At 39.0% G+C, this 25768-nt stretch overlaps 1 protein-coding gene across 1 annotated transcript in view; it reads right to left on the bottom strand.

The window, feature by feature from the left end:
- The window catches only part of Ziz (dedicator of cytokinesis protein Ziz), a 542949-nt gene that overhangs the window by 401909 nt on the left and 115272 nt on the right, over nucleotides 1-25768 (bottom strand). The window contains exon 9 of the mRNA XM_067151766.2: nucleotides 6164-6310. Within this exon, the coding sequence (XP_067007867.2) occupies nucleotides 6164-6310 (147 nt within the window). The remainder of the gene's footprint in view (nucleotides 1-6163; nucleotides 6311-25768) is intronic.

Below are 25768 nucleotides of genomic sequence, written 5' to 3'. Positions count from 1 at the left end.
AGTCAGGTTGTGAGTTTCACAAATAGGAAAAGACCTCTCAGTTTTAATTACTTCGTTGATGGGGTGAAAGTTCCTTATGGGGATCATTGCAAGTATCTAGGTGTTAATATAAGGAAAGATCTTCATTGGGGTAATCACATAAATGGGATTGTAAATAAAGGGTACAGATCTCTGCACATGGTTATGAGGGTGTTTAGGGGTTGTAGTAAGGATGTAAAGGAGAGGGCATATAAGTCTCTGGTAAGACCACAACTAGAGTATGGTTCCAGTGTATGGGACCCTCACCAGGATTACCTGATTCAAGAACTGGAAAAAATCCAAAGAAAAGCAGCTCGATTTGTTCTGAGTGATTTCCGACAAAAGAGTAGCGTTACAAAAATATTGCAAAGTTTGGGCTGGGAAGAACTGAGAGAAAGAAGGAGAGCTGCTCGACTAAGTGGTAGACGAATATGAGTGGCGTTTATAAAAGTAGGAAAGATCACAATATGAAGATAAAGTTGGAATTCAAGAGGAGAAACTGGGGCAAATATTCATTTATACGAAGGGGAGTTAGGGAATGGAATAACTTTCCAAGGGAGATGTTCAATAAATTTCCAATTTCTTTGAAATCATTTAGGAAAAGGCTAGGAAAAAAAAACAGATAGGGAATCTGCCACCTGGGTGACTGCCCTAAATGCAGATCAGTATTGATTGATTGATTGATTGAATGATTGATACGGAAAGGCTATTATCATGTAAATTTATACTGGCACTTGAAGCGTGTTTTCATCATATGTATAGTACAGTTAGGTTAGGATAGGTGACATTGTTTGAATAAGAAAACTGAAACGTTTGCCACAAAATGCGAGCAATCATTTTTGGTATGGTATAGTTATCTCACTTATGTGCATTTGCGAGCTCTCTCGTTGAAATTCGAAGGCGATGTTGGAGTCGATTATTAATACCCGTCAACTGCTGTAATCTAAAGAAAATTCAAAATGAAAGAGGATAACACATTTTCGTAATAAATACGTAAATATCGTGGCCGATAGCAGTTGTTAACTCGTTAAAAATAAAGGCTGATGTTAAGTAAGAATGTGATACATCTCAAGATATGGCAGAGTACATACCTGATTTCAGAGGATCGTTAATATTTTCTCGCGTCTAGTTACATTTTGGAAAGGCTATTCACCTGTAAATTTTTAGTGAGGAGGTTATCATTTCTCTACATGCATTACAAATATGATTTCATGATACATATACGGTTAGGTTAGGACACGCCGTATGAAGAAGAAATCAGAAATGTTTGCCACAGAAGCTTCTGAGTGATACCGTATTTCTCCAAATCCAACACGACGTTTTCTTCTCAGAATTTCATGTGTAAAAACGAAGCGTTGTTTTGCATTCCCAGCCTAACAGTAACGAATACCACTGGCAACAGCTGTGGTAACCATGCTGCCTGTGTGTAACGTTAGTAGATATTGGGAAAAAGTGAAGAGAGAATGACGTTCTATTAGCCTCTACAAAAACATTTCTCAAATCCGCAGAATGGCATCAAAACATGCGAGCCTTCGAATTCTTAGATCGGCCACGGCTACTCACTGGCAGAGTTATAACGCGTCTACTGCACCTGCCGCTTGGTAAAATTAATTTTTATAGACAGCAGGAACATTTTCGTGATGGATAGTCGTTTTGTAAAGATACGCGGAACAGGTATTGCCGGCAAATTAACAACGGGTTCTCGTCGGTATTATAATGCCAATTTTAAGTTAATGGTTATTAAACATTCGGAAATGTAGAATAATTGTGCATAGGCCTAACTAAAGCCAATATTTGACATCAGCGTGAAGACAAAGATAGCTTAAAAATGCATACTGTACAAAAATGCAACAAGGACGCTTTAAAGAAGTCGAAGATGAAATTGTGAGGTTTGTGCATGAAAAACTCAAGGGCAAAATGGCCATACCATGACGCAATAAACTCTTTCCTTGAACTTCAACGTCCGCGATTAGGCCTATACATCGCTAGCCGCTAATGTTGTCCGAACCTAGCAAGCAAGACGTGCGCGTAGTGGTTGCCGGTTATATCTGATGCTGAGTAAAATAACAGTTTTATAGGCAGCAAGAATATTTTTCTGGTGAACGTCGTATTGTAGAGACGCATGGAATAGGTATTGTTGGCAAATTTCCAACGGATTCTCGTCGGTATTACGATGCCAATTTTAAGTTAATGGTAATTAAACCCGCATAAATAAAGAATAATTGTGCAGCCACAAAAAAATACGGCATAACGGAAGCAAGTGTTCGGCATCTAAAATGCGTACTGTACAACAAAGGCATTCATATCATTTTACAAAGAACTTTTTGAGCCTGATTTACATTTTTGAACGAAAAAGTGGGGTTTGTCTTGGATTCGGAGAAATACGGTACTATAATTTTTTCAGTATGAAATTAAAATAATACTTTCACGAAAAATAACAAACAAGTAAGCCATAGTGTGGATACCATCCACGGAAATGCAAGTTTTGAACAAACTGAATGGCTTTTCATACCGATTTTAATGTGCATGGGGGTTCTTCTGACTTTTATTACAAAAATAGAATATAACAACAATCCGCTATAACGGGTAAATCTTTCGCTATTATGAATTCTTGCTATAACGGACTTCTACTATAGTTTATACAGCAGCTCTACAAAGAAAAATTAGATTGCCCTTTATATAATAAAAATAAAATAATTTAATTCATGCCATTTATGTAAAAACAATGTGTGTTAATAGTTTTACAGTGGAACCTTGATTCTCAGTTTTTTGAGGGACCATGAATATAAAACGTACAACACGGGAAAACAGAAAATCCCGGAATGAATGAAAATCATCAACAATTTGGCTAAACACCACAAAAATGAATGTATAATTATAATCTTACAAAAACTCCTAAACCAAACCGAACTACAGCCCCAATGGGCCTTTGCCCGCCAAGCGACCGCTGCTCAGCCCGAAGGCCTGCAGATTACGAGGTGACGCAGGGTCAGTGTGATGAATCCTCTCGGCCGATATTCCTGGCTCTCTAGATCGGGGTCACCATCTCACCATTAGATAGCTCCTCAATTAAAGGTAACTACGTAGGCTGAGTGGACCTGGAACCAGACCTTATATCCCGGTAAAATTGCCTGACCTGGTCGGAATCGAACCCGGGCCCTCTGGATGAGAGGCAGACATGTTAGACCGCGAAACCGCATTAATGACCAGTACGCGAGTTTAAAATCTATATAATTTATGATCTATATAATCTATAATATAATCTATCTATAATCTATCTATAACATAATCTATCTATATAATTTTTGATGGTATATAATTTATATACAATTTTACAGGGGAATCTTCGTCAGTTTCCCGTGAAAACATCTTTTAGTTCAGCAACTTTGATTAGCCAAACTCCGAAAAATCTAATAACGCCAAGCCAAACGACAATCGACCACAAGTAGTTTTTAATTCTCTCATATAATAAAATAAAGCACATTAAATACAAAAGCTCTGAACATCATGGTGAAATCCCTTCTTTTTTTAATCTTCCATTGTAATTTGGTCTCCGGTATACTGTTTGTAGTCAGTTTCTGGAAATCTTGTACCTCATAAATTAGGCCTACATCGACTTTAAATGTTCTGTTGAACTCGAAAACATCATTTTGAATGTAAGTATCGATTCTCAAAAGTTCTCGAATGCACTAATATTCAATTCTCCCGTCACTAATACAATCAAATTGGAAAGAGAAAAAAAATATAATCAAAACTCAGAAATTACGGTTATTCGTGACCTTGAGGTCATCTGGAAAGCGCGCTCGCTGCACATGTCAGTACAAGTTGGAAATTACACAAACCATTTAAATGTAACGTGCGCTAATAAAACGACTGCGGTATTTGGCATTTTAACACAAAAACATAAAATTCCCAGTCCTATATTAGGACCAAAACAGTAATAGGCAATCCCAAGACCTCCCATGGCTTTTTTTAAAATGTAAGGTGCAACGTCTGTTCTGGTCTCGACAACATAATCATGTACGATAATATTAAAATACCGTACTAAATTTTTGTTAAGAAGGAGCAGTTTCGATTCCCGCCTGAAAGCCCAGTTACTCTACAGTGCCCTGAGGAAAGTGCCAAAAACTTGTTCGGCAGTACGATCGAAAAAAAGTTAAAATATAAACATCTAACCCTGGACACGATGGGGACGTTTCATAAGTGCGAACATTTGACGAAACTCATTCCGTCTTCAAGCAGAGCTGTCGAAATGCGCCGTGTCTCCTTACAATTGTTGTGGCCACTCTCTGCTTTATGATTTTGGCGATTCTCTAAACAATACCACCCGAATGCCATGCTAAGATGGTCCCTTATGCAAAGTTCACCACCGATTTCCAGTACAGAACTTGCTCTAATTATCGCAATGACGTGGGCATTAACGGCAAGATCCGTAAGTATGCCATAGCTGTCCTTTCGTGAAATACAGTTTATTAAAAAAAACGATTGACCGAGGATTTAGGATTGATGGGACTGAAATTTCTGGATGGCTGATCTGGGAAATAGTTTCTTCGAGGAACGAATAATGCAGGATTTTTACAATGTGATTTAATTACGGTGCTCGCGGGATCACGTAATTTGAACGCATATTCCGGGAAAACGTAGTTTCCGGGAACGGATAATCAAGGTTCCACAGTATTTACCTTCTATTTTGCTTTAAAATAAATGGTTTAAAAACATCTAACGGATGAATTAATAAACACGGGTGAAGCTGCGGGTATGTGCTAGTGAAAACTGAAAATGAAATTGGAATTCACGAGGCTTTTTTTCTTTTTTTTTTTTTTTTTTTAGTGGCTTTACATCGCACTGGACACAGATAGGTCTTATGGTCACGATGGGATAGGAAAGGCCTTGGAGTTGGAAGGAAGTGGCTGTAGCCTTAATTAAGGTACAGCCCAAGCATTTGCCTGGTGCGAAAATGGGAAACCATGGAAAACCATTTTCAGGGCTGCCGACAGTGGGATTCGAACCCACTATCTCCCGGATGCAAGCTCACAGCCGCGCGCCCCTAACCGCATGGCCAACTCGCCCGGTAGAGGTAAATATTCGTTTATAGGAAGATGAATTAGGGACTGGAATTATTTACCAAGGGGGATATTTGATAAATTTCCAACTTCTTTGAAATCATTTAAGGAAGTACTTTAGTATACAACTGATAGGGAATCGACCAACTGGGAGATCACCCTAAATGCAGATCAGTGGTGATACTGATTGACTGACTGATTGATTGATACTGCAATTCAAACTAATCCATTTCATGACACTTTGGATAGTTTGGAGCAATGAGTTTCTCTTTTTATCTTTTCTGTAAAATTTCCAGGACAATAGGTTTCATAACAATACTGCTCAAATGTAAACTCTCAATCAACATTATCTCTTCTGTTATGTAAAATCTAACTGTTGTGCTACTGAACTGCAAAATTGCTAGCGAACTCATTATCAACCCTGTATTTGCCAAAGCTTTATTTAACTAATCATTTTAATCATTGATATTACTCAACATTATCTTTTTTTTTTTTTTTCTTCAACCAATTGTAAAAGTTCTTCTTTACAGTTCTCTTGGCTATATGCATGGTCTGTTCATGTAGGTAGGACACATAATTGTAATATACAGTTATTTCTTTAAAATTTCCTGCAGTTTCATAATATTACCTCATTTTGTCCAGCCTGTTCATCGCATATAATTTACAATCAATCATCTTTGCATTTTTGGTGTTTATTAGGTCATTTAGCTTCAATTAATTTGGAAGTGAAATGGTGGAAGATACACGATTGGATATGAGATCAGGAAAAGGATACAAGGGAAAGCATTTTACCAGTGTGTGGGAAACATGACCTGGAAGAAGGAATTATCAAGGAAGTGTAAAAAGATGAATAAGTTGTATTATTATCCTCTACTGACACATACAGCAGAGACCTGGAAAATGATGGAAAGAGAGGAGAATAATCCAGGCAAGAGAGATTAAATTTTGTGGATGGAGCTGGAAAGGAGAAAGCAATGATGGTGATGGCCAGATCACATTACTGATTTCTCTAGACTACAAACCAATAATATGATCTGACAGAGGAATAATTTATTGTAAAGGAATTCAGGTTATCATCATACCTGACAAAGGGACTCTTTCTCTCCATCAATGGGAGCCTGGAGTCTGAAACGTATACTTTCACACCGAACCAACAAGCGATGGCCAAACTGTTCCCGATATGGATCTATGTTCTGCTCAGATGAACTGCTTCCACCAGTCTTCACATGCTGGAACAATAAAATATTCACTATATAGTAAGTCAGTAACATAGTAAGACACTGAGATAAATGTATGCTAACACAATCTCTATTAAACATACAAAATGGCATTCTATTTATTTGCAAGTCAATGTAGTCAACTCCTTCCTGATCATTAGCCTTTGGATATTTATGCACTTAAGACAATTCTTTTTTGTTAAGAAGGAAGCCATACTTTTCAATGTCGACTTAATGTAACTCAAAAGCTACTCAGCCTGTTGAAAACACTAGTTAAAACATACATAACATTACAATATATTTGTAAAGAAATACACACTATTTAAGAAACAATATGTTTCATTCTACAAGAACATCCTCAGATTCTATAAAATATATATGATAATATTAATGATTTTACAACCCACTAACTATTCTTATGGTTTTCAGGGATGCCGAGGTGCCGGAACTTCATCCTGCAGGAGTTCTTTAATGTGCCAGTAAATCCAGGCTGACGTATATGAGCACCTTCAAGAACTACCAGACTGAGAGAAGATCGAACCCGCCAAGTTGGGCTCACAAGAGTAGCGCGCTACCGTCTGAGCTACTTAGCCTAGCTCTATCAAATCACTTTAATGTGCATGTATATCAAAATATTAATATTAAGTAAACTAGTCAATGATTATGAATTGGTGATGTTGTGTTTGTACATACTCTAGCTGATGTACCCGTGCTTCGCTACGGAATTCTACATTGCATACAGAATTCTAGGTTACGTAGTGTACATGTTGTGAGCAAGATTGTATAAAATTGGATAGCTCTAATGTTACCATAGAAACGCAACGGGGAAGTCACCAAAAGTCTTTTCTCATATGAAGATTGAGTTAGGGAATTTCCATTGTAATGGTAGGCCCACTTGCCTACAATCAGTCACAATCAGCCTGGGAAGTTTTCATTATAATGGCAAACACCCACTCTCCACCTGCCTTTTTACATCCTCAGAAAGACTGTCTTAGTGGTTTTCCCAACTGAAATGAACATAGGTCATTACAATAACGTCAGTTGGAATGGCACAATTAACCCTTTAACACCGAAATTATTTTTTCGTCCGTTTTCTTTGAAATTCGTCTAAATCACTTCATGTCCATAGTATAACATAACTACAAATTATTAAGCTCATACTTTTCACGGTTTCGTCGTTAGGTGGCGCATTCATATGATCACGCTAGGCGGATGTGTTAGCATTTCAATCTTTATAGCATTTCTTTGGTATTTATGGATTTTATGTATTGATACTGATAAATTACGAACAAAATACTCTAAAATAAACTAAAGATGATAATTTACGAAGAATATACATTAATTACAATATGTACATACATAAATAAAGCAATAAAGGCCCCAAAATATTTGTAATATATTTGTAATATATTACATTCAAGTTGATAGGGTGGATCATGGGAGACTACTGGCAAAAATGAGTGCAATTGGACTAGACAAAAGAGTGACTGAATGGGTTGCTATATTTCTAGAAAATAGATCTCAGAGAGTTAGAGTAGGTGAAGCTTTGTCTGACCCTGTAATAGTTGAGAGGGGAGTTCCTCAGGGCAGTGTTATCGGACCTTTATGTTTTCTTATATATATAAATGATATGAGTAAAGGAGTGGAATCGGAGGTAAGGCTTTTTGCGGATGATGTTATTCTCGATAGAGTGATAAATAAGTTACAAGATTGTGAGCAACAGCAACGTGACCTCGAAAATATTGTGAGATGGACAGCAGGCAATGGTATGTTGATAAACGGGGTAAAAGTCAGGTTGTGAGTTTCACAAATAGGAAAAGTCCTCTCAGTTTTAATTACTGCGTTGATGGGGTGAAAGTTCCTTTTGGGGATCATTGTAAGTATCTAGGTGTTAATATAAGGAAAGATCTTCACTGGGGTAATCACATAAATGGGATTGTAAATAAAGGGTACCGATCTCTGCACATGGTTATGAGGGTGTTTAGGGGTTGTAGTAAGGATGTAAAGGAGAGGGCATATAAGTCTCTGGTAAGACCCCAACTAGAGTATGTTTCCAGTGTATGGGACCCTCACCAGGATTACCTGATTCAAGAACTGGAAAAAATCCAAAGAAAAGCAGCTCGATTTGTTCTGGGTGATTTCCGACAAAAGAGTAGCGTTACAAAAATGTTGCAATGTTTGGGTTGGGAAGAATTGAGAGAAAGAAGAAGAGCTGCTCAACTAAGTGGTATGTTCCGAGCTGTCAGCGGAGAGATGGCGTGGAATGACATTAGTACACGAATAGGTTTGAATGGCGTCTATAAAAGTAGGAAAGATCACAATATGAAGATAAAGTTGGAATTCAAGAGGACAAACTGGGGCAAATATTCATTTATAGGAAGGGGAGTTAGGGATTGGAATAACTTACCAAGGGAGATGTTCAATAAATTTCCAATTTCTTTGAAATCATTTCGGAAAAGGCTAGGAAAGCAACAGATAGGGAATCTGCCACCTGGGCGACTGCCCTAAATGCAGATCAGTATTGATTGATTGATTGATTGATTGATTGATCTAATTCACAGAAATTACCGAATAGGAACAAATATAAGAACTGTATGTTTCACACTGTATGAAATAGGACAAAGCATGGAACACAGAGTCCAACATTACATTTTGTGCACTCGGTGCGAACATTACTGGAGCATTCCTTTCCAGCACAGCGTCGTCGATTGCAGGGCGCTACGAGGTGCCCAATCCCGTCAAGTCGTACATCGTCAGTGACACTACTCTGCTGAATACTGTATCTCGAGGTGATAGGGCGCCCTCTTTCTACTGGCGTTATTTTGAACTTATGTAGATATGTTTGCACAATGTGGCGACGGAATTCTAGATGTGACAAATCACATCCAGACCTCCTTAGCGGTAACCATGAATATTGTGAATGGATACGTCCAGGAGCCATGTGAATAGCGACCACCACCATTTCTTTCCACGTATGCCTACTCTGTAGTACGACACATTCTGGTCCATCCTATCTGTTCCTGCTGAAACAGGATCATCGTCTGCTCCTCCTATACGATCGTTGCCAGTGAGTACAATTTCTGCCTTACTTGAAAGCTGGCGACCTGTGAGGTTATCAACCAAACTACCAACATCTTCATCTCCTGAATCTTCGTCGGAGTGAATATTAGCTTCCGGAGGTTCAATAAAAATGCTGTTAACCTCTCCAATTGGTTCATCCGATTCAAGAATATCTAATACTTCTTGGAGCGTAATGTCCCTGTAAAAAGGGAAACAAGGTTTTGTAGCTGCATATATGTTAACAAGTCGCAATTTATTTAAATGCAGAATAGATGACCGTAAATTGAATAAAGTTGTTCAATGAAAATTGATGTATAACAGTAATAGTAACGGGTAGCATAACGTCCACCATCAAATACACGCACAGGGTGAACAGCTAACACAAGCGCCTAGCGTGATCATACGATCACGCAATGTTTTAAGTGTCTACGGGAGTAATATTTACTGTTAAATGTAAATTAACTGCATCATAATGTGAACATAAATCACTCCCAAACTTGTTAAGCATATGAGTTGTGTAATCTAAACATAAATATATGTGAAATATCAAACTTACTTGAAGAGCGCCATCATGATTCAGCTGCTGTGACAATGACACGAAACGAAAGTGCGCCGAAATAATGAGTCGATATGTATCACGTAACAATATGCTCGCACACAGTTGCCACATGCTTCTTGAATTGATCTACACATTCAGCAATCAATTCCAGCGCTATACAAAGCACTGAGAACAATCTAAACGAAGGAATGCAGGCCGTGATCATATGGACACGCACGGCGTTAACGGGTTAAAAGCAATTCTTACATATGAAATACTCGATGAAATGAAAAACCACACATTTTCTCACTTTTAACGAACAGTACTATGCTGCAGATCTAACAGTCCAAAGTTCCAGAGCTGGAATGACAAGTTGCAGACAGCCGTGATCCGTGAACACTCTTCGTCTTTTTTCGGTGTGTGTGTGTGTGTGTGTGTGTGTGTGTGTGTGTGTGTGTGTGTGTGTGTGTGTGTGTGTGTGTGTGTGTGTGTGTGTGTGTGTGTGTGTGTGTGTGTGTGTGTGTGTGTGTGTGTGTGTGTGTGTGTGTGTGTGTGTGTGTGTGTGTGTGTGTGTGTGTGTGTGTGTGTGTGTGTGTGTGTGTGTGTGTGTGTGTGTGTGTGTGTGTGTGTGTGTGTGTGTGTGTGTGTGTGTGTGTGTGTGTGTGTGTGTGTGTGTGTGTGTGTGTGTGTGTGTGTGTGTGTGTGTGTGTGTGTGTGTGTGTGTGTGTGTGTGTGTGTGTGTGTGTGTGTGTGTGTGTGTGTGTGTGTGTGTGTGTGTGTGTGTGTGTGTGTGTGTGTGTGTGTGTGTGTGTGTGTGTGTGTCAAATAGTGCAGAGTCCCAGGGCAAAAACTATGCCCTTTTACTAATCTGTACCAGATGAGTCAGAAAATCTCAACTGACTACAGTATACTGGCAGCGGAAAATTCTATCCGACTTGGAGGCAAATTTTTCCTCCAACCCAGAGGATAAACCCCCTCTTCACTGCTAATTTGGAATAAAATTAATGTAGAATTTAATAAAAGTGAAGAGGAAGAAGCTTTTCTTAAGAAATGGCTCTTTTCAGGGTTGAATTATGAGTTATTTAGTGAATTGTGGTGCTACAATTTGGAATAGGCCTAAATTGTAATTCTAGAACAGGTCATACTACTACTACCAAGTGAGCCTCTGCCTAAAGTGTGTGCACTGCCCATTCAAAACAGTGCGTCAGAATAGGGATCGAATAGCTGGAATTCTATGATGAACCAGTGTGTTATGTACCAGCATTATCAGAAAATGTATGAACCAGAGGAATGACATGCTAAAGAAGAAAGTTTTCTAACTCTTTTTCTAACTCTCCAGCTATTTCCCACCAATATTCAGTCAGGCTGTTATACTCTGTGCGCAGCAGTAATCTCATCTATCAGAGTTGAGTGGCAGCATAAGAGACAAAGAAACCACAACAAACAATGGTCAATATAATGTTATTGTTGACCAATGTTATGCGCTTTCGATATTGTAGGCCTTCACAATTAGTTTTCTTCCGACTCTGAAATACCACTCTTATCATAGCTGGTACGGTAAAACTGAATAAAACATACATGAACGGAAATTGTATTCTCTATAACTTTTGTTACGTAGTACTTTTCGATAGAACCAATAACATAAGTATTTAAAAATTAAATTTTAGGCGGCTTCCACTAAACTACAATTTCATCCAGGGTGAATAAAACCATTATAGCCTAGACTGTACTTTGTTATTCCCCGATTCTATATACTGATTTTCATTAAATTCTGTTAACCCATTTTCTCGTAGCTCGGCACTGATATGGACTTGGCAACAGAATACAAATTCATGAATACCTCTGTTATCATAGCCGGTACGATAAAAATGTATAAGATATAAATGATCGGACATTTAATTCTATATAACTTTAACTAAGCCTCCGTGGCTCAGACGGCAGCTCGTCGGCCTCTCACCACTGACTACACTTCCCTCAAAAACCAACTGCACAAGTCCTGTGTGTCTTAAGATGTGTCCTATCATTCCGTCTTCTGGTCAAATTTAGCCAAATCAATCCCCTCTCACCAATTCCATTCAGTATCTCTTCATTTGTGATTCGATCTATCCATCTCACCTTCAGTAATTTTCTTTAACACCACATTTCAAAAGCTTCTATTCTCTTCCTTTCTGAGCTAGTTATCGTCCATGTTTCACTTCCACACAATGCCCCAGCCCAGACGAAAGTCTTCAAAAATATTTTTCTAATACCTATATCAATGTTCGAAGTGAGCAAATTTCTTTTCTTAAAAAAGGCCTTCTTTGCTTGTGCTAGTCTGCATTTTATGTCCTCCTTACTTCTGCCATCGTTTGTTATTTTACTACCCAAGTAACAATATCAATTTACTTCCTTTAAGACTTCATTTCCTTATCTAATATTACCTGCATCACCTGATTTCATTCGACTGCACTCCATTACTTTTGTTTTGGACTTATTTAACTTCATCTTGTACTCCTTGCCCAAGACTCTGTCCATACCATTCAGCAGTTTCTCCAGATCTTCTGGAGTCTCAGATAAAATAACAATATCATCAGCAAATCTCAAGTGTTTTGATTTCCTCACCATGGGTTGTGATTCCCTGTGCAAATTCATCTTTGATTTCCTTTACTGCCGGTTCAATATAAACACTGAAAAGGAGTGGAAGGACAAACTGCAACCTTGTGTCACTCCTTTCTGGATTGCTGCTGCTTTCTCAATGCCCTTGATTCTTATCAGTGCAAAGTTATTTTTATACAGATTGTAGATAATTCTTCGTTCTCGGTATCTGATCCCGATGACTTTCAGAATCTCAAATAGCTTGGTCCAACCAAATGCCTTTTCAAGATCTACGAATGCCATGTATGTGGACTTGTCCGTCTTGTAACCGTACGTATGTACGATCCCCGAGTTTTTAGGTTAGGAAATTTTCGTATATAGTTTGTAAGGTTAAAATCATGTAATTTTGTTTATTTATAATGTATAAACGTAATATTATAAGAAGAATGTATAGTTAGGGTATATTGCATATGTTCATCATTATATTTTGTATAAATTTCCGTTTGGGTAAGAGTCTGTAAATATGGCCTAGCCGTAAGGATTGTGCAACTGGGAAAACTGCGACTATATCGGGAAGGACGGTTGAAGTCAGTTGGATGTGTTGCAACAAGTGGCTTGAAAACACGGGGTACGGCAGGTTGTATCGGTTGAAGAATTGGAGTGAATCAATGTGGACATACATGAGTGGACTGTCTATGTCACATCATATACTCGATAGCCAATGCGAGGGCTTTGTTTTGAGCGAGGTTTGTGTTGACAGAGTGACGCGGGAAGAAGTGCCGGTGTGAGCGTTGCTACCAGTGAACTTTTCACGCGATAACCACGTGTAGCAAGGATATATAAGTGGGTACGCGTGTGCGGCGAGGCATTCTGATTCTGATTCTGATTCTGACTCTGATGCTGATACTGTGTGTTTCTCATTTGTACTGGTCTGCGGGAGCGACATATTTGCGCAGTTTGCGCAGTTACGGAGTGAACATGGTATAATCTCAACGACTTACCGGCTTTGCAGTGGACTTTCTGTAAAAAAAAAAAAAAAAGTGTTTGTTTGGAACTTGTCACCCGAGTATGCAGCTTCAGTTGATGAAGAATTTTGCTATTTGCTTGCCTCTGGAGATGTAACACTTTCTGTCCAGCCAGCAATTGGAAAGACTTCAAGACGTCGACAAAGAAGTGTAAATAAGGTTAGGGATGCTCGTCTTAAGAAGGTTGCATCCCTATGTAGAGAAATAGTCGTCGTACTTTTCTCTACCAGATTAGAATTCACGGTAACAGTGGAGTGCGAAGGGGCTCTTACCTGGAGGTATGTTAAAAGTATAATGATGTTCTATGTTTATTGAAGATTTTAATGATGTGTAATTTGCCTTTGTAAGACGGCAAACGAGTAAATCTCGTGAAGAGATGATTTTGTTGGGTGGTAGGCCTATTGTGTATATTAGTTCTATGTAAACGGCCAGCACTAAGTGGGTTGCATTAGTGTTGATTTTGTTGGTGTTTGTCACATATTAGTTATTATTCGATGTTCTATGTTTATTGAAGATTTTAATGATGTGTAATTTGCCTTTGTAAGACGGCAAACGAGTAAATCTCGTGAAGAGATGATTTTGTTGGGTGGTAGGCCTATTGTGTATATTAGTTCTATGTAAACGGCCAGCACTAAGTGGGTTGCATTAGTGTTGATTTTGTTGGTGTTTGTCACATATTAGTTATTATTCGATGTTCTATGTTTATTGAAGATTTTAATGATGTGTAATTTGCCTTTGTAAGACGGCAAACGAGTAAATCTCGGGAAGAGATGATTTTGTTGGATAGTATTGTGTATATTAGCTCTATGTAAACAGCAAGCACTAAGTGGGTTGCATAAGTGTTTATTTTTGTTGGTGTTTGTCACATATTCGTTCTTATTCTGGGAGTAAAGTCACAGAATCAAACTTTAAGTGAGTCTTTTGTCAGTGGAGTAAGGCTGAACCTGGTATGTTACCCAAATTTAATTTCAGGGGTTATATAGCAAACAGGTAAGGTTACAAAGCAAGTCTGGAGCCTCGTCAGCCTGATGACCGTCGCCTTGAGAGAGAGAGTGGCTCGTTGCTCTACACAATTAAATATTCCTGCAATTGTTTTGCAGGTGGCGCCCATTATCCTTGTTATTTTCACTTAGTTGAGTCAACGTTTATCTGTTCAGTATTTCAATAGCTTGCGGTAGTTACAATTGGCGCCGCCAACGTGAGGCAGAATGATATCCAGACTTGCTATATGACCTTGGTAGGCACATTTGGTCCAGTGTTTTAGTGGGCTTGTGTCAGGAGTTATGTATCGGTGTTGTCATGTTTGGAGTGCTATGTTTATCAGTGGAGCATGAACATTAGTGAGAATAATAGTAATGCTATAAATTTGAGAAGTGTAGTTCATAAAGGAAGCATGTCTGTTAATGATCAGGAGAGCAGCTCTGACACAAGCATACAAAGTTTTGATGAAAGTAGTTGTCTGAGTGAAAATATGTCTATGGAAATAGTGTATGGAATTGTAATGGGGGGTGAAGGGGAAGCTAGTGAGCAAAATCAAAGTAACATGGGGGGTAATAATGAGTTTATGAAGTTAGTATTAGAGCAGTTGGCTAAATTAAGTGATCAAGGGGATAATTTGAGTAGTAAAATTAGTAATCAGGGGAAGGAATTAAGTGATAAAATTGAGAGTCAACAGAAGGAGTTGCATAGTTTTGGCAAGATGCTTACAGAGAAAATGGAAGAGAAATTTTCAAGCATTAACAGAGAACTGCAGAGTGTTAAGGTTAATACAGAAAGGAGGTTTGAACTGGTGGAAGAGAAATTTATGAAGGTGGATGAGATTAAAATGAGGCAGGATGTTATAGAGAGTAAAGTTGAAGGCCAAATCACTCAATTTCAAAACCAACATGTTCAGATGGAAAAGGACAAAAGTGAACTTAGATCTATTCTTGAGGAGAAAGTGGAGAGCGTGAAGTCTAGTGTGACAGAAGAAATTCGAGGAATGAGAATTAATGTGGACACTAGAATTAAGGAAACAAAAGAGAAAACTGAAAAGTTAGAGTGGGAATTTACTAATTTAAAGTCGAAGGGGTTAAACATGACTGACGTAGCACAGCAGATTGAGGTGGTTAAGGAAGTAGAGTTACCACGGTTCAATAATAGGCAATTAGGTCCTATGGAATTTCTCAAGGTAGTTAAACAAAGATTTGGGAAAGGGCTGTCAGATGGTATCACCCAGTGGGATACCGTAGAGATTAAGATTTCTGAGGCTCTTATGGGGGAGGCTAAACTCTGGTATGATGTATACAGGGAAACGATTACTTGCTTGAGTGAATTTGAAGTAGCCTTTAAGGCCAAATTTTGGAACAATAGTATTCAAGGGAAAGCTAAAGACAAAATTAATTTTGGCAGATATAGGACTCAGGGAGGGGGTAGCATGACTCAGTACTTCTTGGAGCATGTGTTACTAAATCAGAGCCTGAACTTAAATTCATCAGAACAGGATATAGTGAGAAGGATGTTGGGACATTTTTCTGAAGAGGTTCAGTTGGCAGCATGCATGCAGAGAATTGAAACTATTAAGGATATGGAACAGCTGTTAGAGAGGTTCGATTCCTTAAGTTCTGCTAGGAATAGTGACAGTCATTCCAATATCCGCCAGAATGGTGGACAGAGACAGAATGGTCCAGGAGAGTACCATCGGTACCCTGACCAAAACAATCGAGGTGGCAACCACAGAGGGCAAGACCCAGGGAGGAATAACCGTGGTTATGGCAGAGGTTCTGAGTCCCGTAGATATGTGGAAAATCGGGACAGGGATGAACAAGGATCGAATGGGAATCATAATCCAAATCAAGATGATCAGCCACCAAGAAGAAATTTAAACGCTTAAGGGGCGGGCGAGATAGGTCAGGCGACTTGTCCCTAAATGAAGATGCTGTTGTAACATGTGCTATGAAGGAAATTAACTATCAAATAGATGTTCAAGAGGATCTGATTAATGACCACATTGCTGACAAGGGTAATTTAAGTAACATGCCCATTAATCCCATTATTGAATTCTTTATTGTAGGGGAGAAGGTAAAAGTGCTTTTGGATACAGGTAGCCAGAAGTCCTGTATTAATAGTAGATTCTACGAGGAGTTGAAGTGTAAAGGAGTTGAGTTTGAGGAGATTCCTGTGTCGAATGTATATGTGATTTCTGCTGTTGGTAACAAGTCGCAAAGAATCAGGAGCCAAGTCCTTGTTAAAATGGGTATTGGGGATGTCATGATTGAACAGATATGCTTGGTGGTTCCAAATTTAATTTATTCAGTTATCTTGGGTTCAGATTTTCTGAGTAGGAGTAAGTGTAAATTAGATTATCTGCATGCTGAAGTAAGTTTGCAGACAGGGGAAGATCTGAAATCTGTTAGGCTGGCCTACTGTGTGACAGAGAACCAATTTGCATATGGGATGTGTCATATTCAGGTGGTGAAAGAGAAAAACTTGTCCTTGTCGAGAGAGCGAGACTTTGGAGAATATTATGATGATTCCGAGAGAGAAGATGGTAGTATCCCTGATGGGAAGGGGAACTTTAAGAGTAAAGAGGAGGAGATTAGAGCAGTTGCAGAGGAGGTGGATCTAGATAAAGATCAGAAGGAAAGATTATTAGAGTTATTAATAGAATGTAAGGAAGTGTTCTCTGAGAAACCTGGAATGACAACTTCATATGTACATTCGTTCAATGTTACTGACAGGTCGAGTTTTGATAGCTATCGGTATCCCATACCCCACGCATATGCTAAGGCTGTAGATGATTTAATTAAGGAAATGTTACTAGATGGGATTATCGAGAAGTCAGTGAGTCAGTATGTGAACCCGTTGATTGTTGTGGGTAAGAAAGACGGCACAGTACGCGTTTGCTTAGATGCTAGGCAGATAAACAAGTGCATCACGGCTGATCATGAGAGACCTGAGACCACAGAGGAGCTCATTCAGAGATTCGAGGGTAGACCTTGGTTGACCTCTGTTGACTTGAGTTCAAGTTTTTGGCAGGTCCCTCTCAGAAAAGAAGACAGGCCATTGACAGCCTTTTTACATCGTGGGAAGCTGTACCAGTTCTGCCGCGTACCATTTGGCACTAAGACGTCGTCTTCTGGCTTGATACGAGCATTAGATATTGCACTTGGTCCAGAAACTAATGAGTTCACGACGACGTACATTGATGACTTAGTAATTGCTTCTAGAACATTTGAGGAACATTTAGAAAACTTGTTCACTGTTTTTAATAAATTATTGAGATCTGGCTTCACCTTGAAATTGAGCAAATCTAAATTTTGTACCCATAGTGTCATTTTTCTGGGGCATGAGATCACACCTGAAGGTGTGACACCTGAGATAACTAGGCTTGATAAGATCTTTTCGGCTAAGACACCTAGGAACGCTAAACAGTTGAGATCATTGCTGGGTGTATGTAACTATTTCAGGCGATTCGTGATTAAGTACTCCTATCTCACAGAACCGTTTCGAGAGCTACTAAAGCAGAATGCTCAATGGAAATGGACAAAGAGGCACGATGAAGCGTTAGAGGCTTTGAAAAAAAGGGTTTCACGAGGCAGTCATATTGTGATACCCTAAGCCAACGCTGGGCTTTTATGTGATGACCGATGCATCTGATTTAGGCATAGCAGCGGCGTTATGTCAACCTGATGAGGGAGGTAATTTTGGTGTAGTTTCTCTGGCCAGTAGAGGGCTTAACCCTGCCGAGAAAAGACACACTGTAAGTGAGAAGGAATTGCTTGCGATTGTATATGCACTTAGAAAATTTAGAGTTTATTTGTTAGGCAGGAAATTTACGATCTACACAGATCATCATGCTCTAGCTTTCATTAGGACCTGTAAATTGATCTCGGGTCGCTTGTCGCGGTGGATACTGGCAATCCAAGAGTACGACTTCGAAGTGGTTCATATAGCAGGGAGTGAGAATGCCTTCGCAGACTATATGAGTAGGCACCCCGCTGACATGCAAGGGGAGGTAAGGAACGAAGAGAAGGAGGGAATACTCATATGTAGCTTGAGGACGGAAGATAGTAAGCAAGAGAAATTAAGACTCTTAAAGATGAGAGAAGAACAGCTCAAGGACAAAGAATTGAGAGAGATTAAACTAGAATTGGAAGTGGAAGGAGATGGAAAAGATATACTTAGGGGGAGTAAGAAATATAAGTTGATAGGTGACTTGGTGTCAAGGGAGGATTTTAAGGGGTGTTGGAAGGTGGTAGTACCACAGTCCCTCAGGCCAGATATAATTTGGTTTTACCACATAGAGCTGGGTCACTTTGGAGCAGACAAGGTACTGGATGCCATACAGGAGAATTTCATCTGGAAGAATATGGGGAGAGACATTAGGAAGACTTTGGCAAAGTGTGATTCCTGTCAAAGAAGTAAACATCCTAATCGTTATCTGGAGGGCCCGAGGCAAGCGGTGGTGACAGATGGACCTGGAGAGTTGGTTTGTGTAGATCTGTATGGTCCTCTTGTCAAAACTAAGTATGCATATCAGTATATATTTGTTGTCATTGACTCATTCACCAAGTATGTCAAATTGTATCCTTTGCGTAAGGCCACTGCAAGGGCCTGTGTGGGGAAAATTCTGGAGAGGTACATACCGGAGTTCGGTAAACCAAAAAGAATCTTGTCGGATCATGGATCCCAATTTACTTCACGTATATGGAGGGACGGACTGAGTGATATTGGTGTTAGCGTACATTACTCTTCCATACGATATCCTCAGGGAAATATGTCTGAGAGGGTAATGCGTGAGCTAGGCCGCATGTTTCGCACATACATTAGTGAAAACCACAATTCTTGGTTTAACTACTTGGAAGATGTGGAACATTGGTGCAATGTGACGAGACATGACAGCACTGGATTAACACCAATTGAGCTGCAGTTGGGTCGTAAGCCTGAACGGGAATTGGCTAGGATTCTAGGTCTTTCCACAGGCGAAGATGTACCAAAGGACTTGGTGATTGATTTAGCGAGGCAGAATTTAAGGAAGGCAGCTGATAGGAGAATGATGCAGCAGGGGAGGCATCATGGAGATAGTTTTGAAGTAGGGGAGGAGGTGTTACTAAAGGTTCCAAACATTTCATCAGCAGACAACAAAGAAATTCATAAGTTTTTTAAATTGTATCAGGGACCTTATACAGTAGGTAAGAAAGTTGGCAAGTGTGCTTATCACCTGTTGAATAACAAAGGTGACATGATTGGTACACACAATATTCACAATCTTAAGACGTATGTAAGGTGAAGTATTGTAAGTTCAGATGTTTTGTGTATGTTAAGAAGAATATGTGAATTTTCTTGAAATCCTCGGTGACTTTGACAGGCTGTGTAGGCTGCTGTACTGAAAAGACTGTGATTTGCTCAGATGTATTGTATATAATCTTTACAAATCAAGGGGAGGTATTGTAACCGTACGTATGTACGATCCCCGAGTTTTTAGGTTAGGAAATTTTCGTATATAGTTTGTAAGGTTAAAATCATGTAATTTTGTTTATTTATAATGTATAAACGTAATATTATAAGAAGAATGTATAGTTAGGGTATATTGCATATGTTCATCATTATATTTTGTATAAATTTCCGTTTGGGTAAGAGTCTGTAAATATGGCCTAGCCGTAAGGATTGTGCAACTGGGAAAACTGCGACTATATCGGGAAGGACGGTTGAAGTCAGTTGGATGTGTTGCAACAAGTGGCTTGAAAACACGGGGTACGGCAGGTTGTATCGGTTGAAGAATTGGAGTGAATCAATGTGGACATACATGAGTGGACTGTCTATGTCACATCATATACTCGATAGCCAATGCGAGGGCTTTGTTTTGAGCGAGGTTTGTGTTGACAGAGTGACGCGGGAAGAAGTGCCGGTGTGAGCGTTGCTACCAGTGAACTTTTCAGGACGCGATAACCACGTGTAGCAAGGATATATAAGTGGGTACGCGTGTGCGGCGAGGCATTCTGATTCTGATTCTGACTCTGATGCTGATACTGTGTGTTTCTCATTTGTACTGGTCTGCGGGAGCGACATATTTGCGCAGTTTGCGCAGTTACGGAGTGAACATGGTATAATCTCAACGACTTACCGGCTTTGCAGTGGACTTTCTGTAAAAAAAAAAGAAAGTGTTTGTTTGGAACTTGTCACCCGAGTATGCAGCTTCAGTTGATGAAGAATTTTGCTATTTGCTTGCCTCTGGAGATGTAACACTTTCTGTCCAGCCAGCAATTGGAAAGACTTCAAGACGTCGACAAAGAAGTGTAAATAAGGTTAGGGATGCTCGTCTTAAGAAGGTTGCATCCCTATGTAGAGAAATAGTCGTCGTACTTTTCTCTACCAGATTAGAATTCACGGTAACAGTGGAGTGCGAAGGGGCTCTTACCTGGAGGTATGTTAAAAGTATAATGATGTTCTATGTTTATTGAAGATTTTAATGATGTGTAATTTGCCTTTGTAAGACGGCAAACGAGTAAATCTCGTGAAGAGATGATTTTGTTGGGTGGTAGGCCTATTGTGTATATTAGTTCTATGTAAACGGCCAGCACTAAGTGGGTTGCATTAGTGTTGATTTTGTTGGTGTTTGTCACATATTAGTTATTATTCGATGTTCTATGTTTATTGAAGATTTTAATGATGTGTAATTTGCCTTTGTAAGACGGCAAACGAGTAAATCTCGTGAAGAGATGATTTTGTTGGGTGGTAGGCCTATTGTGTATATTAGTTCTATGTAAACGGCCAGCACTAAGTGGGTTGCATTAGTGTTGATTTTGTTGGTGTTTGTCACATATTAGTTATTATTCGATGTTCTATGTTTATTGAAGATTTTAATGATGTGTAATTTGCCTTTGTAAGACGGCAAACGAGTAAATCTCGGGAAGAGATGATTTTGTTGGATAGTATTGTGTATATTAGCTCTATGTAAACAGCAAGCACTAAGTGGGTTGCATAAGTGTTTATTTTTGTTGGTGTTTGTCACATATTCGTTCTTATTCTGGGAGTAAAGTCACAGAATCAAACTTTAAGTGAGTCTTTTGTCAGTGGAGTAAGGCTGAACCTGGTATGTTACCCAAATTTAATTTCAGGGGTTATATAGCAAACAGGTAAGGTTACAAAGCAAGTCTGGAGCCTCGTCAGCCTGATGACCGTCGCCTTGAGAGAGAGAGTGGCTCGTTGCTCTACACAATTAAATATTCCTGCAATTGTTTTGCAGGTGGCGCCCATTATCCTTGTTATTTTCACTTAGTTGAGTCAACGTTTATCTGTTCAGTATTTCAATAGCTTGCGGTAGTTGCAGTCTTAATTCGATCTTCTAAGGTCAGACGTGAAGTCAGGATTGCTTCACGTGTACCTAATTTCTTCTGAAGCCAAACTGATCTCCCAACTCAGATTCAACTTGTCAATGGCAATGTATCGTAAGTTAATTAAACCATTTGAGAAGATTCAGACAAGAAGACAATCACAACAGCCAACCAAGATGAATTTGGAAATGTCAAAAGATGGAGCTCTGCACCGTTTCAATGCAGTCCATTCGTCCACATGTTTTCAACATATTTTCATTGCCTTGGTAGCGGGTTTTACCACACTGAGGCACAGTTACAGCTGTGATTCAATCAAACATGCTCAGGATTCAATCTCGAATGTTCTCCTGAGCTCCCATTCTGCCTTGAGCACAGCCCAAAGTTGAGCCAATGTGTTAGGGGAATGACTCCAAGCACATATCGCAAGCATATGCCACACATGCTCTATCGGGTTTAGGTCGGGACTACAAGCAGGCCACACCATACGTTCAATTCAGATTATATCCAGGTATAATTATAATTATAAAATTGAAGGATGTTCCTCCTAATCAATACACGTTCAAATTAGTACAGTTATATTATTGTATACCCATGTACATGGTACTAGTTTTGGCCCTACATTTTTGGGCCATCTGCAGCCATACAAGTATAAGACAACTGAAAAACTAATTTCTTTAGAAGTATGTTAGAGTGTTATATACAGTCACTGGCAAAAAAAAAGTTAAACACAATATATTTCAGACACAATTTGAAATCTGGTAAAAATCAAATATTATGACATTACAACAACAACAACAACAACAACAACAACAAAATCATCTAAGTGCTCACGTACATAAACGACATGTGGGCAAGCCTTGTCATGCATCAGGATAAAGTTCTTGCCGATGACAGGTACAAAAGGCACAACGTGATCCACTAAAATTTCCTCGATGAGCTCACTCCTTGGACCTTCTCCATACTCTCTTCCTTCAATACAATGCCCTCAAACAGAATCTGGATTCATCTGTAAACAGCACTGAGCTCCACTGCTCCACAGTCCAGTTTCGATGGATTTTGGTGAACTGCATCAGAGAGGCATGGTGCTCACGTGTAAGCAGAGGTCCAGGGCGGGCCTCTTGGACTTTAAATCTGCTTCATACAACCTCCTCCTTACTGTCCTTTCACCGATGTTCATGCCCCACATACTTGCTGCATATTATTTCCGGCTTCCACAGCTGTTGGGTGTCAATCACAAACAATTTTCATTACGAGAAAGCACTCAACACGCTCAGTAGTGCTTCTCCTACGACCAGAACCGGGCCTCCTGGTGTAGATATTTTTCTCTCTGTAACTTTTAACAGTTCTGTACACATTAGAACAAGACATGCCTATTTCGTCTGCTACGTAGCATACACTGCACCCATCCTCCGCTAACGCCAAGACCGTTATTGCATTTTCAGGTGAAAGAGCCATTACGGCCTACCTTAGAAGTGAGCTGTTGTACACAAGCCGTAATGTCCACAAATATATACAGCATGAGAATTCACAGCAATAAATCTTAAGACGGATATTTGTGGTTATTCTTGTCCAAAGGCAAGAAATGGCAATACTGGTGTTGTGATTGCCAAGATCAAGAATATTACTGAGCTGAAACTTCTCAAATGGGCTAATTAACATATGATACATTGCCATATTGTTCTAATGTCATAACATTTAATCTGTACAAGGTTTCAAATGGAATAACATTAAATTTTGTCTGAAATATGTGGTGTTTCGCATTTTTTGCTGGCGAATGTATGTTTTAACTTGTGTTTTTGACAGACTGAAAAGGTGTTAGGTTTCATTACTTTAAAAATTCTGATACAATGCGTGTAAATTGTCAAACTATACACACAAAACTAGAAAGTGTCAAAACCTATACGTATAAAATTGTTTTTCTGTCTGTATTATTTTTTTACATGAACCTAATACAGTACTCAGTTTCTCAGTTTAGCTTATGTCAGGTTCAGTTCAATTTTTGTCTGTTTGTTACACTATCATGGGACAACAGATAGGTGAATTTTCATGGAATTTGGTATTTAAGTTGAAGATAAGGGAGAGTAGGCTCTCAGCTATACAATGTTCAAAACAATTCATCATGAGGGGACTTCAGAGGTAGCCTGAAACATATAACTCAACGTATCTATCTTAAGGTTGGTTTTACAGGAAAACTGGTTATGACAAAATTTATTCAGAATCATCATCATGTACTCAGTCTTATAACTGGTTTGTCCCTACAATGAGTCTTCCCCCAACTGAATCTACCCTGGAATGTACCTTAACTTCTTCATAATTTGTTTAGACCAGTATAAATGAAGAACATCTTCATAGATGTGTTTCTTGCTGCCCACAAGGGCATTTTCGAGATAATTTGCCCTCAAGTATTTCAATGATTAAGCCACCATGTCACAATTTCTGCCCCAGCCAAGTTGATCTTTTGTTAATTCCATTACCTGTTGCTTCTCATTAACTTGTTCAAGTACATCCATGTTGGTAATTTTTCCAACCAACTTATTTTTCTAAATATTGCCAGCACCACATCTCAAAGGCTTCTAGTCTTGTTTTGTCACCTTTATTCAATAGCCAGGTTTTGCCACAATTTATCAGAACTAGCCACACAAAGCCCTTTACAAGATTTTTCCTTAAACTGAGGGACATGTTGCTCTGACTGTTCATCACAAAAGGTCCGTTTTGCCATGGATATGCGACTTTTAATTTCAGATTATACAGATTTTGAGGTTGATTTTCATACCTAAGTAGGTAATTTTGTCATTCAAGCACTTTAAAAAATTTGTTAGAGTCTTTGGGTTCCCTCTTATTAATGCCAGATCATCAACAAATTCAATATTCTGATATTCTGAATAAGTCTTCCAACCTTTACTCCCATATTTGAATTCTTTAAGGACCTTCATATAAGCTCAGCAAAAGCAATGAACAGTCCTGGAGAAAGCAAGCATCACTGTTTCACACATTTACAGATCTTTGCACAATTATACTAATTACTGTATTTGTTAAGGACAGCCAATAATTTTGAGAAAAGGAAGCAACTTTGCTAGTTTACCTTATCAAATGCTTTCTCATAATCAACAAAACATACAGAGGATTCTACTATGCTTGGCATTCTTTCTCCTAGGCAATGCAAGGAACCAATCACATTATGAGTTGCAAAGGTTCTTAAGAAAGCCGAACTGAGTATAATACAAACGCTGCTCGATACAGAACTCCATTTTTTTCGATATGTGCAGCAGGATTTTAGACGCAAGAGGGATAAGGCTAACGGTCCAGTAATCGCTGCAATTAACTGATACAGTTTTCTTTCGAATTGGAATTGTAACTGATGTGTAATACTCCTAAGGTCATTTTCCTTCTTCAAAATATGGTGAAACCTCATTAGTGCATTGTCATTAACACTTTTTCCCCCTTAGCATGCCGTATATTCAAAGTCCCGATTCTCATTGTATTAAAACTATATAAAAATACCTTGCTTATTGCGCCACGAATTTTTGCTATTACCGCTTAGTACGATCACATTTTTCCTAGCCCCAAAAATTTATTTGTCATCCCTTGTGAAAGAAATGTGATTTCGAACTCTGGTAAGAGCCGCCCCCACAGTTGCGTAATTACGGAAAAAAGCCTTAAATTCCTGAACTTCACAGGATAAGTTACAACTTCGGTAAGCAAGCCATTAGCCTCAGGAATGTTCAGATTTGCTTGCCAGTTAGCAGTGAGATTGCTGAATAACACAGTGTGCCTATTTGTACTTGTATTTCGCATTCCATTCAGCCTTCAGGAATATTCTCTTGACGGCAGATATCACGCTATTCACTTCAAGAAAGGAAAATCAAACTATTCCTGCAACACAATGTTCATGTACCATTTTAAGCTATAATATATCAAGACCTCCCATTGCTTTACACATGTAATAGGCAGCATCTGA

The sequence above is a fragment of the Anabrus simplex genome, chromosome 7 (assembly GCF_040414725.1).
Source record: "Anabrus simplex isolate iqAnaSimp1 chromosome 7, ASM4041472v1, whole genome shotgun sequence".
NCBI classification, from domain to species: Eukaryota; Metazoa; Arthropoda; class Insecta; order Orthoptera; family Tettigoniidae; genus Anabrus; species Anabrus simplex.
This window is presented reverse-complemented; position numbering and strand designations above follow the sequence as displayed.